Source organism: Eretmochelys imbricata, chromosome 5 (assembly GCF_965152235.1).
Source record: "Eretmochelys imbricata isolate rEreImb1 chromosome 5, rEreImb1.hap1, whole genome shotgun sequence".
In the NCBI taxonomy this organism is placed as follows: domain Eukaryota; kingdom Metazoa; phylum Chordata; order Testudines; family Cheloniidae; genus Eretmochelys; species Eretmochelys imbricata.
The window spans coordinates 34,144,757-34,157,257 of NC_135576.1; the positions used below are offsets into that span (position 1 = coordinate 34,144,757).

General features: G+C 40.3%; 1 protein-coding gene across 5 annotated transcripts in view; it reads right to left on the reverse strand.

The window, feature by feature from the left end:
* ARL15 (ARF like GTPase 15) overlaps positions 1 to 12,501 on the reverse strand; it is a 328,495-nt gene that overhangs the window by 215,141 nt on the left and 100,853 nt on the right. Inside the window, exons 1-3 of one of the 5 annotated variants that reach the window (XM_077816837.1) lie at positions 4,169 to 4,271; positions 3,321 to 3,389; positions 2,579 to 2,614 (exon numbers count right to left, since the gene is read on the reverse strand). The exons of 2 other annotated variants lie outside the window; for them this stretch is intronic. In XM_077816837.1, coding sequence (XP_077672963.1) covers positions 2,579 to 2,608 — 30 coding nt within the window. In that variant the 5' untranslated portion in view covers positions 2,609 to 2,614; positions 3,321 to 3,389; positions 4,169 to 4,271. Of the gene's footprint in view, positions 1 to 2,578; positions 2,615 to 3,320; positions 3,483 to 4,168; positions 4,272 to 12,501 lie in introns of those variants that run through there. 2 more of the 5 variants (XM_077816841.1, XM_077816838.1) reach the window with 2 other exon arrangements.

The following is a 12,501-nucleotide window of genomic DNA, read 5'->3' on the forward strand; positions in this document are numbered from 1 at the left end:
GTGACCAGCAGAAGATTGATTTTCTTTTTTGATTATTCGAGTTCTGTAGTTTCCGCATTGGAGTGTTGCTCTTTTAAGACTTCTGAAAGCATGCTCCACACCTCGTCCCTTTCAGATTTTGAAAGGCACTTCAGATTCTTAAACCTTGAGTTAAGTGCTGTAGCTATCTTTAGAAATCTCACATTGGTACTGTCTTAAAATGAAGAACGTGCTGGGTCATCATTCGAGACAGATATAATATGAAATACATGGCAGAATGTGGGTAAAACAGAGCAGGAGACATACTATTCTCCCCAAAGGAGTTCAGTAAAAATTTAATTATCCCTTTTTTTTTTTTTTTTTTTTTTTAAATGAGCGTCATCAGCATGGAAGTATGTCCTCTGGAATGATAGTCAAAGCATGAAGAGGCATACGAATTTTTAGCATACCTGGCACATAAATACCCTGCAATGCCGGCTACAAAAGTGCCATGCAAACGCCTGTTCTCACTTTCAGGTGACATTGTAAATAAGAAGCTGGCAGCATTATCTCCTGTAAATGTAAACAAACTTGTTTGTCTTAGCAATTGGCTGAATAAGAAGTAGGACTACGTGGACTTGTAAGCTCTATAGTTTTACATTGTTTTGTTTTTGAGTGCTGTTATGTTGCCAAAAAAAAAATCTACCTTTGTAAGTTGCACTTCCACAATAAAGAGATTGCATTATGGTACTTGTATGAGGTGAACTGAAAAATACTATTTCTTTTTGTTATTTTTACAGTGCAAATATTTGTAATAAAAATAATATAAAGTGAGCACTGTACACTTTGTATTCTGTGTTGTAATTGAAATTAATATATTTCAAAAAATGTAGAAAACATCCAAAAATAGTTAATAAATTTCAATTGGTATTCCACTGTTTAACTCAAAATTAATCATGATTAATCAGTTTTAATTGCACTGTTAATCGTGTGAGTTAACTGCAATTAATCGACAGCCTTAATATATATATTATACACATCCCAAACAGACAGAATAGATTCTTTGATCAAAACATTTAGGGAACAAAAAATATGTGGTAACATATTGAATAATATACAAGAACTTCTCTTCACTTATAAGAACTTGGCTAGTACAGCACATTGTTTCTATAGGAGGAAACAGACCCACGCAAAAACATTAATCTGTAGACTACAAGGAAGGCACATATGAAATAAAATCTAACATATTTAAAAAGTTGCCCCAAAATTTAACTGCAAATGACATCCCCTTTGAATGTTAAACCTGACTTGCTTTCCCCAACTTCTTAAACAGTTAACTGGTTTTAAGTTTCTATACTTTATTCCTGTTTTTTAAACTTTTAAATGCCATGCCTAACCCCTCCAATTGCACTTTCCCAATTTTCTCCAAATTCGCCAGCCTGGCCCCTACAACGGTTATTTTTGTCCTCTTAGATCAGACCCTTTAGATTTTCTTCTACCAGTCATGCGTAAGGAAGAAGTATCCACCAGTACCTCTAAACCGTTTCCACATAAATTGGTGTTCTGATTTCAGGTCCTACAGAGTCTGGGGAAGAGGGATCATTTTCAGAGGCACTGAATGTACTCATTTTCAACAGACTTCAATTGGAGTTGCTGATTCTCAGTATTTGTGGAAAGAGTCAGGATACAAGAACCAAATTCACCACTGGCATAACAGATGCAATTATAAGTGTTTCCACAGGCTCCTAGCTTTCAAAAGCAAAAACAAAACAAAACCCCACACAATTTGAGATGAAACTTTCCCTGGTATTCTCTTCCAAAGGAGATTTTATTTTTGAAAATGTTGAGCAAAATCTCTGTTTGAAGTAGGCAATTATTTCAATTTTAAAGAATTCTAGACACTATCGCTGATCTGCCTTTTAAAAAAAGACACAGATGGATTTCAAAATTTGAGTAAGAAACAGTCACCAGTAAGTAGTGAATTTACTAGCAGTGAAAAAATGTTTGACTTAGTCTTATAGCCACTGAAAAACTGTGCCCTGAGCACACATACTACAAATTTGAGTTTACTAAAGCTGTACGCTATCAGACAGGCAAAGTCCATTCACTGATTACAAATGTGTGCACTTGCTGCCTCTCATCCTGAGGAAACCTTTCTACCCCATTAGTCCTCCAATCTTAATTATCTCCTGAAAGACTTCATTGGGTACATGTTCATCAGATTATATTTAATTTAACTTTTGAGGCATTAGGTTTTATGACCTAAAAGACAGAGGCTTACAGAGTCTAGGAAATGTGAACTGGTGAAAGTGAACCTGGCGTCTGATGAGTTTACATAAGTTATGGTACCATATTTCTTTTTTTTATTAGGGTATTGCCTGGGCCACAATCAAGGATCAAGGTTCCAATGTGGTTTGCAATCACATAGCTAAAGAGTACAGCCCCTGCTCCAAAGCATTCACAATCTAATCCAGTGATACTCAGATTGAGGCTTGGGAGATGCAAGTGGTTCTTTAATGTGTCTCCTCAGACATCTTACTCAGGCAAAGTTCCCACTAACTAAATTAGGCGAGCAGGAAGCTAGTCTGTTCCTCTTGTTGGTTTGGGAGAAAAATCTCACCTCAGGCATGAGGAAGCCTGCCTTAGTCATCTTAGCCTACAAAAAAAAGCAAACTCAAAATGAGACATTGAATAAAGCTAAAAAAAAATATAAAACTGCAGGTGCTCAGACATTACAGTGATACATAGGATGTAAGGGCACGACTATTAGCCCTTTAGCTCAATCTTGTTATATTAATATAAAAGAAATGTTACACTGTTTACATGAGTAGGGTAGTAAGAGTTTTAAAACCAACAATTTTGGCATTCAGGCATTTTAAATTTTTGATACAGCAACTGGACATTAGGATTTTGTAATATGAGGGCAAGATAAAGAAAGGATATTTACAGTTCAGATTCCTATAACTGACATCATGCAATCAGTGTTTTTGAAATACAGGGATTATGTAAAGGGTATGACAAGAGATGAAAAAAATTCTTTCCATGCCAGAGCAATTTCTCACTTAAGAGGAAGCATTTATGCTCAGGATTATCTCTAGCCCAATTTAGAACAATTGGTAGGTACAGTAAGGTACAGTATTTACAATAACATTTTACATCTGAATCAAGGAATGTGGCAGAGTTTTCAAACTAAGTTATTAGATATGATTTTGTAAAAGGCAGAATTAAAAAGGAACTGAGGCTGGGGTTGCATTTAAAGATTAATTTTCACAACAGGGCAAATGTGATGAGGAACACTAAAAACATCTGACTTCCTTGGGCATTTATACTGCCTCCTTTATTAAACAGAATGTGTGACTGACCAAATGCTTCTTTTCTCAATCAGTCCTGCAACGACATCTTACTCTTCCACTAACTCTTCCAGTATCATTCTGTTATAAAAAAAATAAATCATGTATTATGGACATCAATACAGAGTCAAACATGACAAGCTATGTAAGGGACAAAATCCTTTCCGTTAAGGCAAACACCTGATAACGTACATTTAATCAGTGAAATCAATGAATAAATTAATAGATTCAAAAATGTTTGCTGCATGATTTCGCCTATGAAGAGGGAAGTGGCAAAGAAAGCCTTTATTGCATGCCATTAAAGATTGTGAAGCGCTTTGAGATCTATTGATGACATACCTAACTCTTATATAACTATTTCAGATTCTGAACCAGTTTTCCTGACAGAAGCAATGGTTAAGGCTACAATTTAATCATAAGTATTTTTACTAAAAAGTCATGGACAGGTCACGGGCGAAAAAAAAAACAAAAAAAATCACTGCCCCGACATGTCCATGATTTATATTAAAAAATACTCATGAATGAATTGGGCAGGGGAGGGGGGGAATCCAGGGGCCCGCTGTGGGGGGGCCCGCTGCTGCTCCAGCCACCCCAGGACCACTGAGTCCCTGGGTCCAGCCACATCAGCTGCTCCTTGGGCGGTTGGCTGGCTGCAGAGCCATTGCAGCAGCTGATGCGGCTCGCTGCAGTGCCATTCCAGCAGCGGCCAGTGTGCCTGGCCCCGGGGTCAGCCACACTGGCTGCTGCAGAAGTCATGGAGGTTGCAGGAAGTCACGGAATTCGTGACAGACACAGAGCCCTAGCAATGGTCCATGGGCTAAAAGCCATAGAAACACAGTTTCCTTTACACATTATGCTACCTGAGATTAGGTGTCTCAAAAGTAGAAACAGGTTTGAGCAGGAGCACTTCTCTGCATGCCCAGACATGCTGCAGTGTGTGGGAGGAATCTGACCAGGAGTACTGAGAAAGCCCCTGCACAGGAGAAAAGTCCCAAACATTCAATAAGAGTGGGAAGGCAAGTGAAAAAAGTTTTACACCTTGATTTTTACACCATTTGCTTAGTTAAGATATGAATTAATTTCTTACGAATGGGGCACCTGGTTTTTGTCTTTTCAGGCGCCAGAACCCCGTGAAGTGCCCAGGAGTAGGCTGTGTGATATCCTTCCCTCAGAAATCCTTCCAGGAAAAATTCTCATGCTGCTGATTGAGCCTTTTCATGGTAGTTACAGATTAGAAACAGACCTAGCATGCTGGTGTGACTCAAAGCACCATATCCTGGCAGAATGGGGTCAGTGGTTTGCGGCAGCAGCGCTAGCTCACCCTCTCAGGCTGAAAAAGCTACATAAAGCACCTGTTAGTGTTGGCTCAGTGTTTGCAGGGTTTTTCTATTGCGGGGATGGGGGAGAGACAGAGCATGCTAGAGTGCTGTACCAGAGCAAACCAAAGGTTAGGGCCTCAATTCTCCAGTGATTTCTCAGCTCAAAAGAGAGAGAACAAAGTACAAGATGAAATGAAGACACTACTATATGTAAATAAATAAGAATTAGGGCTGTCAAGCAATTAAAAAAATTAATAGCAATTAATCGCAATGTTAAATGGTATTCTATTATTGCTTATTAAATTTTTTTGATGTTTTGCTACATTTTCAAATATATTGATTTCAATTACAACACAGAATACAGCGTGTACTTTATATTATTTTTATTACAAATATTTGCACTGTAAAAAACAAAAGAAATAGTATTTTTCATGATAAAGAGATTACACTACAGTGCTTTTATGAGGTGAATTGAAAATTGAACTTACAAATGTAGAATTGAGAACTAAAAAATAACTGCATTCAAAAATAAAACAATGTAAAACTTTAGAGCCTACAAGTCCACTCAATCCTACCTCTTTGTTCAGCCAATAGCTAAGACAGACAAGTTTTGTTTACATTTGCAGGAGATAATGCTGCCCGCTTCTTGTTTACAATGTCACCTGAAAGTGAGAACAGACGTGCGCATGGAACTGTTGTAGCTGGCGTCGCAAGATATTTATGTTCCAAATGCCCTAAAGATTCATATGTCCCTTCATGCTTCAACCACCATTCCAGAGGACATGCGTTCATGCTGATGACGGGTTCTGCTCGATAACAATCCAAAGCAGCGCGGACTGACGCACGTTCATTTTCATCATCTGAGTCAGATGCCACCAGCAGAAGGTTGATTTTCTTTTTTGGTGGTTTGGGTTCTGTAGTTTCTGCATCGGAGTGTTGCTCTTTTAAGACTTCTGAAAGCATGCTCCACATCTTGTCCCTCTCAGATTTTGGAAGGCACTTCAGATTCTTAAACCTTGGGTCAAGTGCTGTAGCTATCTTTAGAAATCTCACGTTTGTACCTTCTTTGCATTTTGTCACATCTGCAGTGAAAGTGTTCTTAAAGTGAACATGTGTTGGGACATCATCAGAGACTGCTATAACATGAAATATATGGCAGAATGTGAGTAAAACTGAACAGGAGACATACAGTTGTCCCCCTAGGAGTTCAGTCACAGATTTAATTTAAAGCATTTTTTTCAAACGAGTGTCATCAGCGTGGAAGCATGTTCAGAAAAAGGCAACTAAAATGATTAGGGGTTTGGAACAGGTCCTATATGAGGAGAGATTAAAGAGGCTATGACTTTTCAGCTTGAAAAAGAGGAGTCTAAGCAGGGATATGATAGAGGTATATAAAATCATGAGTGGGGTGGAGAAAGTGAATAAGGAAAAGTTATTTACTGGTTTCCATAATATAAGAACTAGGGGCCACCAAATGAAATTAATGGGCAGCAGGTTTAAAACAAATAGGAAGTTCCTCTTCACTCAGCTCACAGTCAACCTGTGGAACTCCTTGCCTGAGGAGGTTGTGAAGGGTTTAAAAGAGAACTGGATAAATTCGTGGAGGTTAAGTCCATTAATGGCTATTAGCCAGGGTGGGTAAGGAATGGTGTCCCTAGCCTCTGTTTGTTTGAGGGTGGAGATGGATGGCAGGAGAGAGATCACTTGATCATTACCTGTTAGATTCACTCCCTCTGGGGCACCTGGCATTGGCCACTGTCGGTAGACAGAATACTGGGCTAGATGCACCTTTGGTCTGACCCAGTGTGGTCATTCTTACGTTCTCTAATTGTGGCCGAAGCAAGAGGTGGCATACAAATGTTTAGCATATCTGGCACGTTAATACCTTGCATTGCTGGCTACGAAAGTGCCATGTGAATGTCTGTTCTCACTTTCAGGTGACATTGTAAATAATAAGCGGCCAGCATTAGCTCACATAAGTGGAAACAAACTTGTATGTCTTAGCGATTAGCTGAACAAGAAATAGGACTGAGTGGACTTGTAGGCTCTAAAGCGTTACACTGTTTTTGAGTGGTTATGTAACAAAAAAATTCTACATTTGTAAGTTGCACTTTCATAAAGAGATACAGTACTTGTGAGATGAATTGAAAAATACTATTTCTTTTGAAAGAGCGGCAAAGAGTCCTGTGGCACCTTATGACTAACAGACGTATTGGAGCATAAGCTTTTGTGGGTGAATACCCACTTCGTCAGTTGCATGTAGTGGAAATTTCCAGAGGCGGGTATAAATATGCAAGCAAGAAATCTGGAAGCCTGCTTTCGCCATCTCCGACTCAAAGAATACTTTCAAGATAACACTGAACAGTGTACTGATACACAGATACCCTCCCACCAACACCACAAGAAGAACTACTCCACATGGACTCCTCCTGAGGGTTGAAATGACAGTCTGGACCTCTACACAGAACGTTTCTGCCAACGTGCACAGGCAGAAATTGTGGAACAACAACATCACTTGCCTCATAACTTAAGTCGTGCAGAATGCAATGCCATCCACAGCCTCAGAAACAACCCTGACATTATAATCGAAGAGGCTGATAAAGGAGGTGCTGTTGTCATCGTTAACAGGTCTGACTACCAAAAGGAGGTTGCCAGATAACCCTCCAATACCAAATTCTACAAGCCACTTTCCTCAGATCCCACTGAGGAACACACTAAGAAACTGCACCATCTACTCAGGACACTCCCTACACTCACACAGGAACAAATCAACATAGATAGAATAGCCCCGGTTGGGGCTCTACGGGTACTACCCAAAATCCACAAACCCGGAAATCCTGGATGCCCCATCACCTCGGGCATTGGCACTCTCACTGAAGGACTGTCTGGATATGTGGACTCTCTACTCAGACCCTACACCACCAGAACTCCCAGCTGTCTCCATGACACCACTGATTTCTTGAGAAAACTAGAATGCATTGGTGATCTTCCAGAAAACACCATCCTAGCCCCAATGGATGTAGAGGCTCTCTACACAAACATCCCAGACGCAGATGGAATACAAGCTGTCAGGAACAGTATCCCTGATGATGCCACAGCACAACTGGTTGCTGAGCTCTGTAACTTTATCCTTATGCACAATTATTACAAATTTGGTGACAATATATACCTCCAGACTAGTGGCACTGCTATGGGCATCCACATGGCCCCACAATATGCCAACATTTTTATGGCTGACCTGGAACAACGCTTCCTCAGTTCTCATCCACTCACGCCCCTTCTCTACCTATGCTACATTGATGACATCATCATCATCACCACCACCATCATCTGGACCCATGGGAAGGAAACTCTGGAAGAATTCCATCATGATTTCAACAGCTTCCACCCCACCATCAACCTCAGCCTGGACCAATCTACATGGGAGGTCAACTTCCTAGACACCACGGTGCAAATAAGCGACGGTCACGTTAACACCACTCTATACCGAAAACTCACCAACCGCTATGCCTACTTCATGCCTCCAGCTTCCATCCCGGACACACCACACGATCCGTTATCTACAGTCAAGCACTGAGGTACAACCACATTTGCTCCAATCCCTCAGACAGAGACCAACACCTACAAGATCTTCACCAAGCACACTCAAAACTACGATACCCACAGGAGGAAATAAGGAAACAGATCAACAGAGTCAGACATGTACCCAGAAGCCTCCTGCTGTGAGACAAGCCCAAAAAAGAAACCAACACAACTCCACTGGCCATCACATACAGTCCTCAGCTAAAACCTCTCCAACACATCATCAGTGATCTACAACCCATCCTGGACAACAATCCCTCACTTTCACAGGCCCTGGGAGGCAGGCCAGTCCTCGCCCACAGAAAACCCGCCAACCTGAAGCATATTCTCACCATCAACGACACAACAGACCATAGTAACTCTAACTCAGGAACCAATCCATGCAACAAACCTCGATGCCAACTCTGCCCACATACCTACACCAGCAACACCATCACGGACCTAACCAGATCAGCCACACCATCACCGCTTCATTCACCTGTATGTCCACCAATGTAATATATGCCATCATGTGCCAGCAATGCCCCTCTGCTATGTACATCGGCCAAACTGGACAGTCCCTACGTAAAAGGATAAATGGACACAAATCAGATATTAGGAATGGCAATATACAAAAACCTGTAGGAGAAAACGTCAATCTCCTGGGACACACCATAGCAGATTTAAAAGGTAGCCATCCTGCAGCAAAAAAAACTTCAGGACCAGACAAAACTGCCGATTTTACAGATCCAGACTAACACGGCTACCCCCTGATACTATTTCTTTTATCATTTTTACAGTGCAAATATTTGTAATAAAAATATAAAGTGAGCACTGTACACTTTGTATTCTGTGATGTAATTGAAATCAGTATAGTTGAAAATATAGAAAAACATCCAAATATATTTAATAGATTTCAATTGGTATTTTATTGTTTAACAATTCAATTAAAACTGTGATTAATTGTGATCAATTTTTTTAATTGTGATTAAAGTTAAATTGCATGAGTTTAACTACGATTAATCAACAGCCCTAATAAAAATTAGAGTTATAAAACAAAGTAGTCCTGAGAAACAGAACCATCAACTTGTTCCACTATCAGAAAAACAATTTTTGGTGGGCTCAGGTGAAGAGCAGGGGTTAGCACAGCACCACCACTGTATCGTCTCCAAATTCCACAGGTGACAGGCATTACCCATTTGTTCTAACAAGAAGAATAAAGGTGTTCAGAAGAATACATGGACTGGGGAGCATCCTGTGAAAGAGAAGTGTAATCACAATGGCCCTCAGTTACATCCTCCCAGACATAATCCTGAAGCAGAAATAATTCTGGTATTTCCTAATCTGAGCGCTTGAGTTTGCAATGCTCTTTTGACAGCTTTTTGCAACAGAATTTCCTAGATTCTTTAAAAGGAAACAAATTTTGTCATGTGCAACTGTAATGACATCCTGCATGCATCATCAGCAGGGACTGAATCCAGAATACTCAAGTTCACATCAGAGACCTATCACTATCATTTCAGCTAAAGGAGTAGCTAGTAGCAGTAGTAGGTGATTATCAGCTGTGGTCATGACCTACACTGCCAGTTGTTTACACAACTATTTGCTACACAGCAGTATAATGGCTGCAGTCAGGATTCCAAGATTCTATTCCTAGCACAGAGGGAAGAGTATGTCTTCAAAAGTGATTAAAACAAAGTTTGGCATCATAGCCAAGCACATAGATTTGACACATTCATTCTGAAAGGCAATGTTGCTACACGGATGAGACCAGGGTCTGTCATTATATTCAGTCTGAATTCTATTCCCACATATGCAAAAAATGACCTTATGCAACTTCTCAATTACCCTATCTGCAAAATGGGAAGCAGTGTAACTGTCTGCCTCTTCTGGTACGATTAGGAGGCCTTTCTCAATAACAAATTATTGTGAATAGAAATATTAACATCACTCAATGAAAGATTTTAAACTTGAACTGAGAACTTTTTTAGTTCTCAGCAATTGATACCCTCCCCTAAACTTGGAGATATTTTGATGGGGGAGGACAGGCAATCAGCTCAACAAGGCATGAGCGTATGCCAGGTACAGCTGGAATAATAAACATTAAGGAGCTGGTGTAGAACAAGTTCTACTGAGTATTGTAAATAGTGATTTCTGTGGTTTACAATTTACCAAGCCTGGATAGATTTTCGCAGGAACAGTGAAAGGCCTCAGATTTACCCTCACCTCTGCCCCAACCCACCATACTACAACTTCCTACTCTAAACCATGGATGTGTGAAAGTCATTCTAAATAAAAACGAGGAGTCTGGTGGCACCTTAAAGACTAACAGATTTGGGCATAAGCCTCCATGGGTAAAAAAGCCTACTTCTTCAGATGCATGGAGTGAAAATTACAGATGCAGGAATATACTGATACATGAAGAGAAGGGAGTTACCTTACAAGTGGAGAACAAGTGTTGACAAGGTCAATTCAGTCAGGGTGGATGCGGTCCATTCCCAATAACTGATGAGGTGTCAATACCCTGATAGCTGTAATCAATACTGTCTCACAATCAATAAATACAAATTTATCTTGAGTTAAAGATTTTTCTTAAAGACACAATTAACTGAAAATATGAATGTAATGTCCTTCTAAAACAAATGAACCATAAAGGATGCAGTCTAAACATTTGAAGATTTTTATCTGGGTATACTATCTAGCTAAAATAGTGAAAAACCTTTGAATCTTGTTCTAATAAAAGTCCTTTTAAAATCAGTACAATTTGATTTTCATCTATGAACACATTAAAAAATGTTCAAGCTGAAAAGTATTTAGCTTCATTGGTAAACTGAGTATTGAACAATGTAAAAACTGTTCTATATTAACCATATATTTGTGGTTCACTGTAACAATATGAAAGACAATTTCCAACAATACTAAAGAGTATATGCTTAATGGAAAATATACTATTGACTAGTTTTCCTGATCCCCCACTTTCCATTTTCTTCTCGCTTGATCCTCAAATCTCAGCTTCTCATTTACATACTCTCAACAATTCCAAGCAGCCATAGTATTCAAGTGGCATTTCCTAGAAGCATTACTCTCCCATGTCAGACACAAAGGAGCAAACCCTCTAGGAACAGCTCAGCATAACCAGAGTACACGCTTAAACAATATTAGTAGGGAAAGAATAAGTTAAAACTCGTTTGTTAAAAGTAAATTAAACAATTAAGATAAAATAGAAAATGGGGCATAAAGAATAGATACTTCAATAAACTTTCAAATTCTCCAGAGCAAGTGTGTGACTGGACTTTACATACATGGAATCATGGAACATTAAAGTTGGAAGAGACCTCAGAAGGTCACTTAGCCCAATCCCCTGCTCAAAGCAGAGCCAACACCAACTAAATCATCCCAGCCAGGACTTTGTTAAGCCAGGCCTTAAAAACCTTTAAGGATGGAGATTCCACCACCGCCCTAGGTAACCCATTCCAGTGCTACACCACCCTCCTAGTGAAATAATGTTTCCTAATGTCCAACCTAGACCACCCCCACTGCAACTTGAGACTATTGCTCCTTGTTCTGTCATCTGCCACCACTGAGAACAGCCTACCTCCATCCTCTTTGGAACCCCCTTTCAGGTAGTTGAAGGCTGCTATCAAATCCCCCCTCACTTCTCTTCTGCAGGCTAAATAAACACAGTTCCCTCAGCCTCTCCTCACAAGTCATGTGCCAAAGCCCCCTACTCATTTTCAGTGCCCTCCGCTGGACTCTCTCCAATTTGTCCACATCCTTTCTGTAGTGGAGGACCCAAAATTGGAAGCAATACTCCAGATGTGGCGTCATGAGTGCTAAATAGAGGGGAATAATCGCTTCCCCTCAATCTGCTGGAAATGCTCCTACTAATGCAGCCCAATATACAGTTATCCTTCTTGCAACAAGGCCACACTGCTGACTCATATCCAGCTTTTCGTCCACTGTAATCCCCAGGTCCTTTTCTGCAGACCTGCCGCTTAGCCAGTTGGTCCCCAGCCGTAGGAGTGCATGGGATTCTTCCCTCCTGAGTGCAGGACTCTGCACTTGTCCTTGTTGAACCTCATCAGATTTCTTTTGGCTCAATCCTCCAGTTTGTCTAGGTCGCTCTGGAGCCTATCCCTACCTTCCAGTGTATCTACCGGTTCCCTCAGCTTAGTGTCATCTGTGAACTTGCTGAGGGTGCAATCCATCCCATCATCCAGATCATTAATGAAGATGTTGAACAAAACCAGCCCCAGGTCCCATCTTTGGGGCACTCCACTTAATATCGGTGGCCAACTAGACATCGAGATGTT